Source organism: Pongo abelii, chromosome 3 (genome assembly GCF_028885655.2).
Source record: "Pongo abelii isolate AG06213 chromosome 3, NHGRI_mPonAbe1-v2.0_pri, whole genome shotgun sequence".
Classification (NCBI taxonomy): domain Eukaryota; kingdom Metazoa; phylum Chordata; class Mammalia; order Primates; family Hominidae; genus Pongo; species Pongo abelii.
The window spans coordinates 26,035,379-26,050,764 of record NC_071988.2 but is presented as its reverse complement, the minus strand read 5'-3'; the positions used below and the strand labels follow the sequence as shown (position 1 = coordinate 26,050,764).

The 15,386-nt window shown below is 35.5% G+C and overlaps 1 protein-coding gene across 3 annotated transcripts in view; it reads right to left on the bottom strand.

Annotated features, from left to right (window-relative positions):
* Nucleotides 1-15,386, bottom strand: part of STIM2 (stromal interaction molecule 2) — a 163,278-nt gene that overhangs the window by 92,183 nt on the left and 55,709 nt on the right. For all 3 annotated transcript variants that reach the window (XM_054553805.2, XM_054553804.2, XM_024246345.3), the window contains exon 2: nt 10,325-10,455. In XM_054553805.2, the coding sequence (XP_054409780.1) occupies nt 10,325-10,447 (123 nt within the window). In that variant the 5' untranslated portion in view covers nt 10,448-10,455. The remainder of the gene's footprint in view (nt 1-10,324; nt 10,456-15,386) is intronic.

The window sequence follows — 15,386 nt, the reverse complement described above, 5'->3', positions numbered from 1 at the left end:
GTAGGGATGGGGTTTCTCCATGTTGGTCAGGTTGGTCTCGAACTCCCAACCTCAGGAGATCCACCCACCTCGGCCTCCCAAAGTGCTGGGACTGCAGGCATGAGCCACCGCGCCTGGCCTTGTTCTATTCTTATATTACCACTTCTTACAGGTATCACAAGTATCAGAACTAATTTTAGTCATAAAATGCACAGTGGACATCATTAAAAGGTCAGCAACTAATGTGCTATATGATGAAGAAACCTGCAAACAGTGACCATGAAAATTAGAGAAGAATAAATATTAACATTAGCAAGTGTCTCTAGAACTTGCTTTCTTGAGAAATTCTCACAACTGTCTGTTCTCATGAAAATGGAATGAAATCTGTGTGACTTAATAACATGACATTGCTTTACAATTCATTAGCACAGTGGTCTCCAACTTTGGGTTGCTGACACCCAAAAAGGATGTATAATCTAATCCACTTGAAATTTTGAGAAAATATTAGAATTTACATGTACATTTAATTTTATCTCATTTTTTAAATTTACATTTTTGTGGGTAATTTTTTTTCTTTTTTTGAGATAGTCTCGCTCTTTTGCCCAGGCCGGAGGGCAGGGGCGCGATCTCAGCTCACTGCAAACTCCGCCTCCTGGGTTCAAGTGATTCTTCTGCCTCAGCCTCCCAAGTAGCTGGGATTACAGGCACGTGCCACCACGCCCGGCTAATTTTTGTATTTTTAGTAGAGATGAAGTTTCACCAAGTTGGCCAGGGTGGTCTCAAACGCCTGACTTCAAGTGATCCTCTCCCCTCAGCCTCCCAAAGTGCTGGGATTACAGGTGTGAGCCAATGCACCCAGCCGTATTTTTGTGGGTATTTTAAAAACATGTAACATTAGTACAACAGTTTGAATGTGTTTATATATAATATGTTATATATGTATCTATACACATTACTTATATACAGCTATTTATTTTAAAATTATATCAGGAAGCACATACTCAAAAACCTTTTTTTCTTTTTTTTTTCTTTTGAGATTAGGTCTCGTTATACTGCCCAGGCTAGTCTCAAACTCCTTAGCTCAAGTGATCTTCCCACCTTAGCCTCCTGAGTTGGCTAAGATTACAAGTGTGTGCTACCACCCTCTGCAAAACCCAAAGCATATGATAAAAACAGTCTGGAAAAATATGAGGATGATAATATAAAAACGGTTTGGAAAAATATGACAGTAGAGCCACTTTTGACCTATAGAAAGTCATTTTCTTTTTTGCTGCTATCAGAAATGCTAATTGATTCAACAATGCCATTTGAAGGATTGTATTTGAACCACAGGTTTCTCCACATTTGCATCAAATCTACTAGGTATCTTTCACCTTTTCCTCAACTTGTAAATCTGTTCAACAGAAGACTCACTTCTATATCTAAAAATCCATAATTTTCTTCAACATATAATAACTTTTCTGTTAACTTTCCAACTTCCCCTTAATATTTACCTTTAAGTAAGATAAAATGTTTTCATAAGAACAGATATGAAAAAGTGAAGAATTCCAGACACTAACTTTTTTTTTTTTTTGAGCTCTCAATAGCAGTTCTGCAGACTAGAAGTGCTGGCCTATGACCTGTGTGCCCTCTGCATTAAGCGCTAATATATCCGGGGTACAGAGACCTCTTACCTCAGATTCATTCTCCCACAAGCTCTTTTATGTTTTCCACTGTTGCCTTACTTTCTTGATATCCACAGATCATATCAGCACTAATCTGCTGCTTTCTCATGTCTTTTCTCACTTCTAGTCTCTTATGTACACATTGATTCTTTATTACTTCTCAGTTCTTTCAGGACAAGTTGTTATGTGTTTTTTCCATGAAATGACCAGATGCCTTTGTTTATCTTTGCAAAGCCAACATCTAGCACACTGTCTGGCAGACGATAGGTACTCAATAAAAGACTGCTGAACTGAAGTTTGTTTCTTCAGCTTTTAATTATTTTTCTGTTGTTGACAAGTACTAAGCAGTTGCTGCTGCTGCTTAGCTCCAGAGAGTGCTCCTAACCCATGATCACCATGGGCTCTCCATGGTCACTTACAGTCCCAGGCCATTCCAAAAGTTTGATTTTCCAATATTCATTCGTTAAACAAACATTTATTAGATGCTTATTAAGTACTATTTAGACATTTATAGCCAAGATATACTACCATGAAAAATTTAATAAATGCAAAACAAAAGCATCAAATTTAGCAAACGATGTCCAATTTATCATTTGCTAAAATGACTTTATCTTTGATCAGATGCTAAAGTAAGTTTAGTGTCAGTACTAACGAGTTATGTTAAAGTCACTGAAAAATCTGCGTGGTGTTATTTTGGTAGCAATTATCAATTTTCAGGAAAAAAAATTCAATTAAACAAAAACCGATTGACCACTTACATTATGCCAAACTTAAGAGACAGTTTGCATTACAAAAGTTCCTTGTCAAACAGACGTAAGATTTACCATCCTTTTGAAGATTAATAATCTACATTAACACAGAGAAACAAGAAACACTAGAAATCAAGAACATGGGCTCTGGAGTTGGCCTGGCTTCAAAACCCCAACTCTATCATTTACAAGCTTGTAACTATGGGCATATTGCCTAATCCACCAAACTGTTTCCTCATCTGCATATAAGATAAGAGTAGATTCTTAGCTAATAGGGTTGTTATAAGGAGTCTATACCATAGTACATACAAAAGTGCTTATACTATGGAACAAATAGTAAATGCTCAATAAATGTTATTTTAGTATATAAATCTATAAATTTAAGTTTAAGAAGTCCTACAAAACTAATCCAACATTTCCCAATTTTGACCATGTAATCCATTTTCCCATAAAACACTTACTAACATTCTCTGCTACTTTAATTGTGTGCTGATTGCCATTATTTTCCAGAAAGAATTAAAGTCTCTATTTTTATGGTATCAAGTTATATTAACTAAATAAATCATGAAATTATGAAAATTTCAGTATACAGGAAAGTACCTCAGTAATTGTAAGTTAACAGACAGCAAGACTTCTCTAGCACCTAGGCCCTTCCCTTCCCTTTGCGCTGCTTGTTCTTTCAGAAGAATGTCAAGTAATCTTTCAGTCAAACAAATTACACTGGTACATTTGTGCATGTAATTAGAGTCACCATTCACTGCAAAGCTCTACTCAACAGATAACTTTTAATCAGGCTTTAAAATTCTACACATATCCTATTACAAAGATGAACACAATGGGTTTTATTGTGGGACATTTCTAAAACAAAGCCTTTTAAAGGAAATTTTATAACTTTACTGCTTTTATACTCTATATTTCTATGGCTTGAGAATCTCCCATCAAATATTTCTAGTTAGTAAATTATCAAAATAAACTGTGGTAAGCAGTCTCTGAAATGGCTCCCAATGATCCCCACATCCTCGTATTTGTCTCCGTGTGACAGTTGGCTGGACCTAGTAACTCACTTCTCATGAGTAGAATACAGCAAAAGTGATGGGACGTCACTTCCAGCATTAGTCACAAAAAGATTATGACGTCCACATTACTGCCCCTTCTCTTTCTCTCAGAGCTCCCTCTCACTCTGAGAGAGTGACAGACAGTGGGCTGAGGGAACCCCATTGTCATGTTATAAACTGCCTACAGAGAGACTTATATGGCAGAAAACTGGTATCTCCAACAGCCATTGAGGACCTGTGAGACTAACAGCTATATGAGTAGGTTTTTAAGTAGATCCTCCCTTAATCAGGCCTTGAGATGACACAACCCCAGCTGATATTATAATTGCAGCCCTGTGAAAGACCCAGAGCCAGAAGACCCACCTAAGCTGCACTAGGATTTCTGACCCACAGAAACCATGAAATGAGAAATGTGTGTTGCTTTAAGCCACTAAGTTTTGGGGTCATTTGTTACACAGCAATAAACTAATACACAAGTTAAAAGTTAACCTTAGAAAACTTCAGCGAAAAATAGATGTATTTAATCTTTTGGACACAATACCCAACATAATTCAAAACACACTGTTCAATTTTAAAATGCATTGCCTTCTGTTTTGTCTAATCCTAATTTTGCCTATTTTCTTAAGTGACTCTCCACAGACACATCTGTGTTGTTAACTAAGCTTTCCAAGAGGTATAAAAATTATGGCAAACAATGTATTGTGAAGGCAGCATACACAACATAAGGAATACTGAAATACTAGGTACAATGGACTTTTCGGATAAGTAGGTCTTAAAGTTGATTTTGTTTTATATATGTATATCAAACAAACTGATGAGAAAAAAAACCTCTAAAACTACCTATTTCAGGTGGTAAAATGAAAAAGAGTAAATAAAAACAAAGAAAAACTACAACAAGGAAAGGAATGAAAAAAATGTTCATTCAAAGAAAAAGAGAGAAAGGTAAGAACAGAAAACAAAATTCATATACACTGGAATTCATATACAAAAGAATGATAAAACTTTTCAGTCACAAAATGAGCAACAACAATGTGAACTCCACTGCTGTGCTCAGGGCAACAAAACCATTAATTTCTCTTATTTAAATTATTTGTTGACCAAATACCTACACTTTCCAAAATTTCACTAAAATTGACAGAACGTGCAGCCTTGAATGCAATCAACAATTCAATCTTAACAGGTCACAGATTCTGCACACATTGACATCGAACCTTTTTTATGTTGGTCCAGAAGATGATGACCTAGACAGCAAAAGCTTTATATCCTATTCCTGATCTGAAGCACCCCAAGTACTCCAAATTCAGTTTTAACATAGCCCTGGAAAGTTATCAGACATTTACTCTCTTATTTGTCCAAGTACTGTACACATGATATGCTTTACGTGTTACCCTCACTTTGCCTGCCACCCTATAGAACATTACAGCCCCCATCAGCTCTGATGATGATCCCCCTGCCCCTGCTTATTTATTTTGTTTAGTCTCCTTCCCACAAGCCCTACCTGAATGTTCACTTAAAGGCACACATTTTGTCTATCTTGTTCCTAATCTATTCCAAGCAACTATTTGAGTATCTGGTATAAAATAGGCCATCAGATATATTAGCTCAATATTAATTATATAAATAAAGAATTTTTCATATGACCAAATACAAAACAGAGGATACTAAAGAGAAAAAAAAAATAAGTTTTTAAACAGAATTTTCAAATGCTAAATACTTTTCTGAATTTTTTTTAGAAAAGCAACATTTCTAAACAAAACAAAAATCACAAGAAATTAAGTACTTTAAAATTTCGGCTAAGGTTTCCTATTAAACGTATAAAGTTTCCTAGTGAAGGCCAGTAAAGGTCCATAAAAGAATTATTGTTTATTTCTTTCAAAAAGACACTTTAACAAGAAATACAAATCAAAATGCACCTATATTGAACTGAAGGACTATAGTACAAGAACTGCAGAATTAATAATTCATCCTTTAAAGCATACAAACACATCACACATAGAGTCTAGATCAGTGCTGTCTAATAGAAATAAAATGTGAGCTACATACATAATTTTGTTTTCTAGAAGTTACACTGAGTAAAAACAAAGGAAGTAAATTTTAATATTATATTTCATGTAACCCAATATGTCTAAAATATCTCCAACAGGTAATCAATATTTTCAAATTAGATATTTAATATTATTCTTCTCATATAAGCCTTCAAAATTTCAAGTGTGTTTTATACTTTATAGCACACCTCAACTTCGAATGCTGAATAGCCAAATATGGCTAGTGGCTACCACACTGGACAATGGATTTCTACATTCTTTTAGGTAATAGTAAAATACAAAGGCATGTTGTGTTTGCATTTAAATAGTAAGAGAAATACAGAAAGATATCATCTTCTGTTTTTAAATATTAAAATTCACCTCTCATATCAAAGAATTCTAAGCTCTACTTTTTAAACCTAAGTTTTATTTAGTTCTAACTTCTATTACAACATGCCTAAAATTCCACTGAAATTTAAAAGACTCAATAAGATTTCTACTGAAATATAAATTACACAGCCATGTATGCTTAATTTGTTTTGCAGAGTGGTAATAACACTTCGCACATGTGCATTTAACATCTGATAAAGGCTGGTGCATGCCTGTAATCCAAGCACTTTGGGAGGCCGAGGCAGGAATATTGCTTGAGACCAGGCTTTTGAAACCAGCCTGAGCCACACAGCAAGACTCTCATCTCTATAAAAGTAAAAAAAATTAAAAATTAAAAAAGTATACCTGAGGAGGTAAAAAAGATTAAAATAACTCGTACTTTTAAGAATTATAATGCAATCAATTACAAATAGGCTGTCAAATATCTGAAAAAGCCTCCTTGATATCTTCTCTGTGTATATATCATGCACAATTTTAACTGCTCTTTCCTTTGAAGGTATTTTTAATGATTCAGGAAATGTGGATTTCTGCTACTTTTCATATTTAAATATTTTTGTAATTGTGGTGTGCTATGAGTTGAATGTTTGTCCCCTCCAAAACTCATACTGAAATTTGCCATTGTGGCAGTGTTAGGAAGTAAGAGGTAATAGGGAGGTTCTGGGAGGTAATAGGATCATAAGGGCTCAACCCTCAGGAGAGGAATTAATGCCCTTATAAAAGGGCAAGTTACACATCTTTTGCCTCTTGGGCCTTCTACTTCCACCCCATAAAGAGAAAACAGTCCTCCCTCCAGGCAACGCAGCATTCAAGGAGCCATCTTGAAATCAGAATCACCAAACCTGCCAGCACCTTGATGTTGGACTCCAACTTCCACAACTATGAGTCAATAAATTTCTGTTCATTATAGATTACCCAGTCTATAGCACCCTGCTACAGCAGCACCAGGCTAAGAAATATATTAATATATATTAATATATAATTTATATAATAATCATATATTTTAATAGATTTTATAATTACATAATATATATTTGTATATTTTATGATATTAATAATATGTTAATATATTATATATAATGAGAAATATATTTGGTCTTTGTCCTAGGTTCCAGGCACAGAGATCCTAAAACCCTGGAAATTTCCTGATAGGTGAGTCTTTTGTTGTTCACTATTGCCCCCATCCACCAACCTGAGTTTATGCTAACAAAGTGATTTAGGATAGGGCCCTAAATAGCTTCAGGATAAAGCTGGTTACTAGAAAGACCAAGTAATTAGAGGGTTGTAACTTTAAGTCCCACCCACTGACCTCCAGGAAAATTGAGCTCTACAAAAACTCTGTTACAAGGTTCATGATTCAAAGAGCTTCCAGGCTGGTGGGCATATCAAGGTGCTGGGAGGGTGCAATGAAGAAGACATGGAAGCTCTGAGCACACCGCCCCCATACCTTGCCCTATGCATTTCTTCTATTTGGATGTTCCTGAGTTGTATACTTTAAAATAAACCAGTGAAGTGTTTTCCTGAGTTCTGTGAGCCATTTTAGCAAGTCATTGAAACTGCAGAAGCTACCTAATGCTAAATGACGAGTTAATGGGTGCAGCACACCAGCATGGCACATGTATACATATGTAACTAACCTGCACATTGTGCACATGTACCCTAAAACTTAAAGTATAATAATAATAAAATTTAAAAAAAAACAAACCTAAAACTGCACAGAGGATTCATCTACTTAACACTGTATACTCTCAGAGTTGACATGGAATTTGACAAAGCTAATCCTATCGTATTGTAAATGACTAAGAAAATGTACAATAATAATTTTAGAAAATCTCTTTGGCTTAGAGAATTACCTCTATAAATTACCTCTATTTTATAAAAATATAATACAAAGAGAGAAAAGGAGTAATGATAATGATGTTGAGAGAATGAATTATCCACTCATTTTAATAAAACAGCCCACAATAAATGACAATAAGTTTACGTTGTTTTCCAATAACAATAAAACTCTTAATAATCCATCAATTTTACCACACTGTTCCTTATGACCAACAGAATATACAGTTCAAATACTTTTTAAGTTGGAAGCTATGTAAGATAGAATTATCATATAGTCAGTGGTTCTAGAAATAAATAAATTGATCTAATTTGAACCGAAAGTAATGATTTTGGTATCACTGGTACTGACTGAGCTCTAATCGAATGATTTTAATCACGATAAATAGCAGAAATCAACTGATGCAGAGACACTGTAAGACTGAAGATTTACTATCTGACCTAATAAGCAATTAGAAATCACTAAGTCTCTTAGCTATCACACTCTCAAAGTGATAATCATGATGGATTAGAAAGGAAAAACTTAGAGACAGTAATCTAGACACAAGATAATAAATACCTAGATTAGAACAGAACAAGCAAATAACTAGAATGGATAAAAGGTAGTGGGGAAAGGAAGAAAAAGGAACATATTTTAAGAACACAAGAGCTTAATTTACAGCAGGGGTTGGCAAACTACAGCATGCAGGCCAAATATGGCTGGCTGCTTGTTTTTGCAAATAAAGTTTTATTAGAAAACAGCCATGCCCGTTAGTTCTTGTACTGTCTATGGCCACTTTGCACTATAGTGGCGGAGTTGAATAGTTACAACAGCAACTACATGGCCCACTAAAGCTAAATAATTTGCCACCTGGCCTGTATTCATTTCCATTCATTATACTACTGCCATAATAAAGTACCATAAATTGGATGGCTTACAATGATAGAAATTTATTCTCTTACAGATCTGAAGGCTAGAAAGAAGTTCAAAATCAATGTGTCCACAGAATCATGCTCTCTCAAAGGCTCTAGGGGAGAATCTGTTCCATGCCTTTCTCTTAGCTTCTGGTGTCAGCAGCAATCCTTAGCATTCCTTCATTTGCAGTTATATAAAACTAATCTCTGCCTCCACTGTCACAGAGTCATCTTCTCTCCTGTTCTGTGACTCCACGTGGTGTTCTCCTCTCTTAGCAGAACACTAGCCATACTGAATTACAGGCCCACCCAACTCCAATATGACTTTATCTTAACTACATCCGCAATGACCCTATTTCTAAATAAGGTCACATTCTGAGGTGCTGGGGTTTAGGACTTCAACATGTTTTTAGAGAACACATTCCAACCCATATCCTGGCCCTTTGCAGAAAAAGTCTGCCAACATCTACTTTAGAAGAAGAAGAATCGAGAAATAGGTCCAGAGGTGCAAATGAACAACAAGAGATTTAAAATAGCAAAACTGGGATTTTGTTTTACACATACTAAGTTTAAAGCAACAGTAAGAGCCCTCTAAAAACATCAGGCAGAAAGCAAAAGGTCAGGGATCTGGATTGGCCTAGAGATAGAGGAATCGGGGCAATCTGAAAACAGATGGGCATTCTCAAACAAACGTTTTGTATAGCAAGCCAAGAACTGATCTTCAGAGAATGTCTCCGTTAGATAACAATGCTACTAGACACTGTCACTGTTACATCACATGAGATAATAATGTAGAAAATAATGTAATTTACTATAATATAATCTGAAAGAGAAGCAATTCAACAGTGACAAATCCAATAAAGGGACTGAAGAGGCCTGAAAAATGACCAGGGGATTTGGTTAGAATGAGACAACACTCAAAGAAGACAATTTTTAGGGAGAAACTAAGACAGAAACCAGACCGGTAGGGTAAATGCAAATGCTTAAAAACTAAAGACAGTAGTAAATTACCATGCTGGTGGTCTCCAATGAATCACATTTCCTGGTTATCTATATCTTTGTAGAATCTTCTTCCACACAGATTCTGAGCTTAGCCAAATGACTTGTTTTGGCCAATAAATTAGCAACCATTGGCAAGCAGAGGCATGATAAACACTTGCACATGGGAACTTGCCTTCTTGGAACACTAGCTGCCGTGCTGTAATAAAGTTTGGGCTAGCCTCCTGAATCATGAGAGGTAACATAGAAAGAGATTATGCAGAATAAGAGGCTGTCTTAGATACTCCAGCCCCAACAGAGCTCCCAAGAGAATGCAACTTCCATAGTGACCTCAGCTCATATCTAAGGGTACAGAAAAAGTGCCCAGCTGAGGCCAGTGATTCCACAGAATCAGGAGAAATAATAAACTGTTGTCATTTTAAACCACTACATTTGGAGTGGTTTGTAAAGCAACAATAGATAAAATACAGTCAGAATAGGATACATGTTTGAGAAATACAAGAACATGAGATGGAAAGTTTTTATAAAACTGGGAAGACTTACACCCAAATGGGGGGAAAAACAGAAAAACCATGTAAATGTTTATAGAGGGTAAAATTAACGTGTAAAAAGAAAAACTAAAGATGTTGAAGATGAAGGCAATGAGCCACATGAGGAAAGAGAAAATTGAAGACCAGAAACACAAATGCAGTCATTCTGTTCTAAGACAATAGCAAGGAAAACATTTTTCCACCTACTTCATCACTTTCCTCTACTTCAATTCCACCATCTTTGTCATCATCCATTTGTTTATGTATTGTCTGAAGAGCTTCCAGACTAAATCTGTCTTCTTCTGTAAAGCATGGTGGACTCAGTGACATGCAGGGATCTGAAAGAGAACAAAGGGCAATTACTAACTTGCCATACCAAAACAAAGGCTATAGTTAGAGAGTATAATTTAAAAGAAAACCAACAAAATTAAACTTCAGACTAAGTTAAACTAAGAGACTTTAAAACGTCTAGCAGAATATTCTTCACATCAAAAGTATAATATATGAACACAACTGACTAAAAATAAATAATCCAATTTAATTAACATCAGGCAACTACAACCAGGAGTTATGCCAATACTAACTTCAGGTTATCTAAAACATCTACATCTTTAACCATTTCTTCTTATCCAACCTGAATATTTACTAATCATGATTTACTAATCATTCCCCCTACCAAAAAAACAGATGATCTCCTTCCATTAAAAAAAAAAAACACTAAAAATCACAGAATACAAAGTGCTATTTTTGCACAATCCAGTTTAATCAAAATGAGTCCTAGAAAATATCACCAAAAAAAAGGGAAAGGAAATGTAAAATAGTCACATGACCCTTTTGTTTCCATTTTTCTATTTAAGATAATCCAAGAGTCTACCCATATAGCTTTTTTCAAAATACATTAAGTTCTTAGGTTCAACTACGACAACAACAAACAAAAGAAAAAGATTAACCAGATTTTTAAAAATCTTGTTCTTCATGTTATCTTTAATATACATTTACTGGGCAACCTTTTCCCTATGGAATACATGTGAATCCTCACATTCAGGTTGTCAAAAACTAAGTTACAAAGTATGAAACATTTTTCAGTGGCTTAAAATCAGACTGATGGAAATTACTTCCTGTGCACATAACTAGCTAACAACCTATATACCAAAATGGGAAAGTACTGCCGCAGCTTCACTTACACCCAGTCTGGCTGACTGGTGGACTGACAAAATTCTAGGAACTTACTTCTCTTCTACCAAGTCACTACAATAACATTTCTTTAAAATGCCATCAGAACCACATATATTTCCAGAAATAGTATGGCCTTAAAGTTGAAAGTGGTTAGCATAAGACAGAGGTTAGCCACAGCTTAGTTATCTCATCGATAGTTAGTCTATCATCTGGCCCTACTATCAATTAGCTGTCATTAGTTAATTGTGGACAAATCACTTGTCCTTGTGTCTTAGTTGCCTCATCACTAAAATAAAGCAAGTAGATACTTACTAAGATCTATTGCAGCTATAAGGGCCTAAGAATATCTAATTCTGTGCTTAGGAGAAAAAAAGCTGGGAGAAGAGAAGCCAATATTTGAGGCCCACAGATAATTTTATTTTCTAAAAAAAAAAATTCAAACTGATATTACCTAACATGTTCCAATTACAGCTGAAAAAATATTTTGGTGATTTAACATTTTTAATAGTTTTACTTCAAAATCTAATTTTAATTTCTTTAGTCTTAGAAGGGAAGTAAACAGAAAAGAAAGGAAACTATAAAAGTAGGAAATGCAATTATAAGTTCTGTGTGATATATAAATACGTGTACATACAAATATTTGAAACGCCAGTCAAGATTTGCTAAAATCCAAGAACTTAGAGGCATAATGGTCAATTATGATCCCTAATTCACAGAACAATAAAGACCCTGATATGCCTGTAAGTTTGAATTTATTTGCAATTATTTAAAAGATGCAAAATAGAAGATAAGAGCTCAGGTACCAAAACGACATATAGTATAAAGATCTGTATATAATACATAGTTGCCTCCAGCAGACCTATTTTTTACACATAGTTTAATCTGCTAAAAAACAAAGTGAAGATGTTCATTGCAACTGGTATATAAGGAAAGGGCCAGCATCTCTCACTCTGGTTAAATAGGCTTTGTTGTGAAAGTATCTAAGAGGAGTCAACAGTGAGGACCATATAACCACAGGAAGCTTTAAGAGAAATTAGGAGCAACATGACTTGAAAAAGTCATAGGAAAATAAAATTGGTAATTATTTACTTAAATAGGCATATTTCATAAACACTAGCTAATCTAATAAAATACTCTCTCTCAAGTCTACTTCAAGATGTTAATACTTCTCCATGAAGTCTTTCATAAACACTATTTCCTAGTGATCACTTCCTTCTCTGCACTCCATTCAATCCACTCAACAACTATCTAATGAGCATCCACCACATGTCAGGCACCAGAGATACCATGGTGAACAAAACAGACAGAAATCCTCATAAAGCTTATATTTTACTGGGGACTATGAACCTAACAAGATAAATAAGTAAAAGGTATAGGCATGTTAGTAGTGGTAAACATTTAAGGAGAAAGTGAAAAGCAGATAGGAAATGTCAAGGGATTTGAAATTTTCGATTTTATCTTCATTTTCTAATCATTCTACCTAAGTCCTCACTTAATGCTGTATTTGATTAGGCTTTAATTGCCTTATGTGTCATTTTTGTCCATACAACTAAGATTATGAACAGGGCAGGGACCATGTTTCTCCACTTCTCACATAATACCCATTTTAGCTGAACATATTTTAAGCCTCTGATAAATTCTGTTACTTCATATATTAACTAAATTACAAACTTCTAGGCTTCTATCCTGTGCAAGGCAGTGACAGGCATTAGGAATTAAAGAGATAAGAGAGTATCCATACTCAAAAAAGCTCACAGTTTTGTGAGAAGGAAGACATGTAGACTCCTACAATGTATCATGTTAGGTAAAAGTTTTCTAGAGGTAAACTTGAAGAATTTTAAATCATCTGTAGCTGATAACCTTTAGAAGAGAGAACAGCATGCCTAGAAGCAGCATCATACGTTCAGTGACATAAAAAAAAAAAACATAAAACATTCAGAAAAATGCAAGTGGTATCATATGTCTGTAGTACAAAGATACCAACATACAGAAAAGAGAAGATCAGGTAGAGACTGCTAAAAGGCCAGATCTCTAAAAGCTCTGTTTTTCATACCAGGATATTTGGTTTGTTATCCTAAAAACACTGAGAAGCTATTAATGGATTTCAAGGAGGGGAATAACACAATCAGATTCATTTAAAATCTGATAACTCTGGTGACAATGGAATGGGATGATGGCAATTCACCAGATCCCTCTGGTGACAGTGGAATAGGATGGTGACAAGACTGAGAGACACAGCTGACAGTCAGCCTGGCAGCACTCAACAGACCATGCCTCCAAGGAACAGAAACAGTAGATGATGAGACTGCTCTAAGGTTTGGTGTTTTGCCAAGTTTGAGCAGCGGAGGAAAGACAGGAGTTGAAGTTATGGCAACAGTGATACATTTCTTCACGTGAAATTGTATTTCCTTTAAAGTAAGACTCAAGGCTTTTACAAATCTAATTTAGAATAGCTGTGAATTCTGAACTCTATTACCTGTTGTAATGTCTCTTTTCACTTTTAGTTGTTTACCTTCTAGGTTAATTCAGCACATGTGATCATTTTAACTCAAATTAGCTGGCTTATACTTATTTTAAAATGTACAACCTGCTAAAAAAAAGGTCTGTGCCTATAATTATAATGGTTTCAAAGGCAACTGCTACCAATATTGTTCTCCTTTGCTTATATTTTATAGACACTTTCTTTAGCTACCCAAAATGCCCCAGTGGACATCAGGTACTCCATATTAGTACATCTTCCTCATCTAAACAGAATTCACTCGCTAATTTAAACATGATATGGAGTGCCTATAACACGTCAGGCTCTGTGCTTGGTGCTGGGCACACAAGGCAACAACTAAGACAAATGTCCTCCCCTCAGTGCCCTCACCTTGTGTTAAATGCAACATAGTGTGATACAGCTTTTGAGTATTATATGCTAAGCATTCTTTTCTCTGGATTAACAGCAGCACTTTGCGCTGAGGGACAAGGAACCAGCTGCAACAGAATGAGACCTAACCCAAGTCAGCTATCAACACCATTATTAAATTCCAACTTGTTTTCCTGTAATTAGAGCCAAACGCTCAGTATGGTTCTACAGAAATAAAGTAAAATGAATTAAAATTATTTCACCCACTAAGAAATATCTACTACAGGCTGGGCACAGTGGCTCAACGCCTGTAATCCTAGCACTTTGGGAAGCTGAGGCAGGCGGATCACCTGAGGTCAGGAGTTCGTGACCAGCCTGGACAACATGGTGAAACCCTATCCCTACGAAAAATACAAAAATTAGCCGGGCATGGTGGCACGCTCCTGTAGTCCTAGCTACTTGGGAGGCTGAGGCAGAAGAATCGCTTGACCTTGGGAGGCGAAGGTTGCAGTCAGTCAAGATCATGCCACTGCACTCCACCCTGGGTAACAGAGTGAGACTCTGTCTCAAAAAATATATATAAATAAAAAATTAAAAAGGAAGAAATATTATCCACTACATTCTAGAAACCAATACTATTTTATCTTCATAATTTATTCCCTGCAACCCTGTATGGGGCAGAAAATATCTCTATTTTCCAAATGAGGAAATAAGACTCATGAGTAACTTGCTTAAGATCACACTCCTAGAAATGACAACTGGGATTCTAAGTATTCACAACTTCCAAATCCATGCTCAAGTGTCAGTATAATGAACATAAATGGGTCAATGTCACCAGCATCAGAGAATTAAGTACCGCTATCACAGATATTGCCAGGACCTGGCTGAGGAGCTGACTGCACCAAGAAGCATAAATGTGCCCCGTGGAAGGAGATCATCAGACACTTGAGGAATGATATTCACAATCTAGAATACATATCTATACTTCCTGCCTTACTTTTCCTTTAGATAATCTATCTCCACTTTAATTCACACTCCCCTTGAACAAACCATTATATTAAGTATATTATATTGTATCGTAACTTTACCCTAAACTTGATTGAGAACATGCATTGTATTAATTTTTTATTCTCAGTATCCACCACAGTAAGTGACATATTTGTTGAATGGTTTAAGTATATGTAAATATTAGAAGCCAAATGAATTAGCTTCTAAATACAATTCATTTATGTAGCAAATATCTAA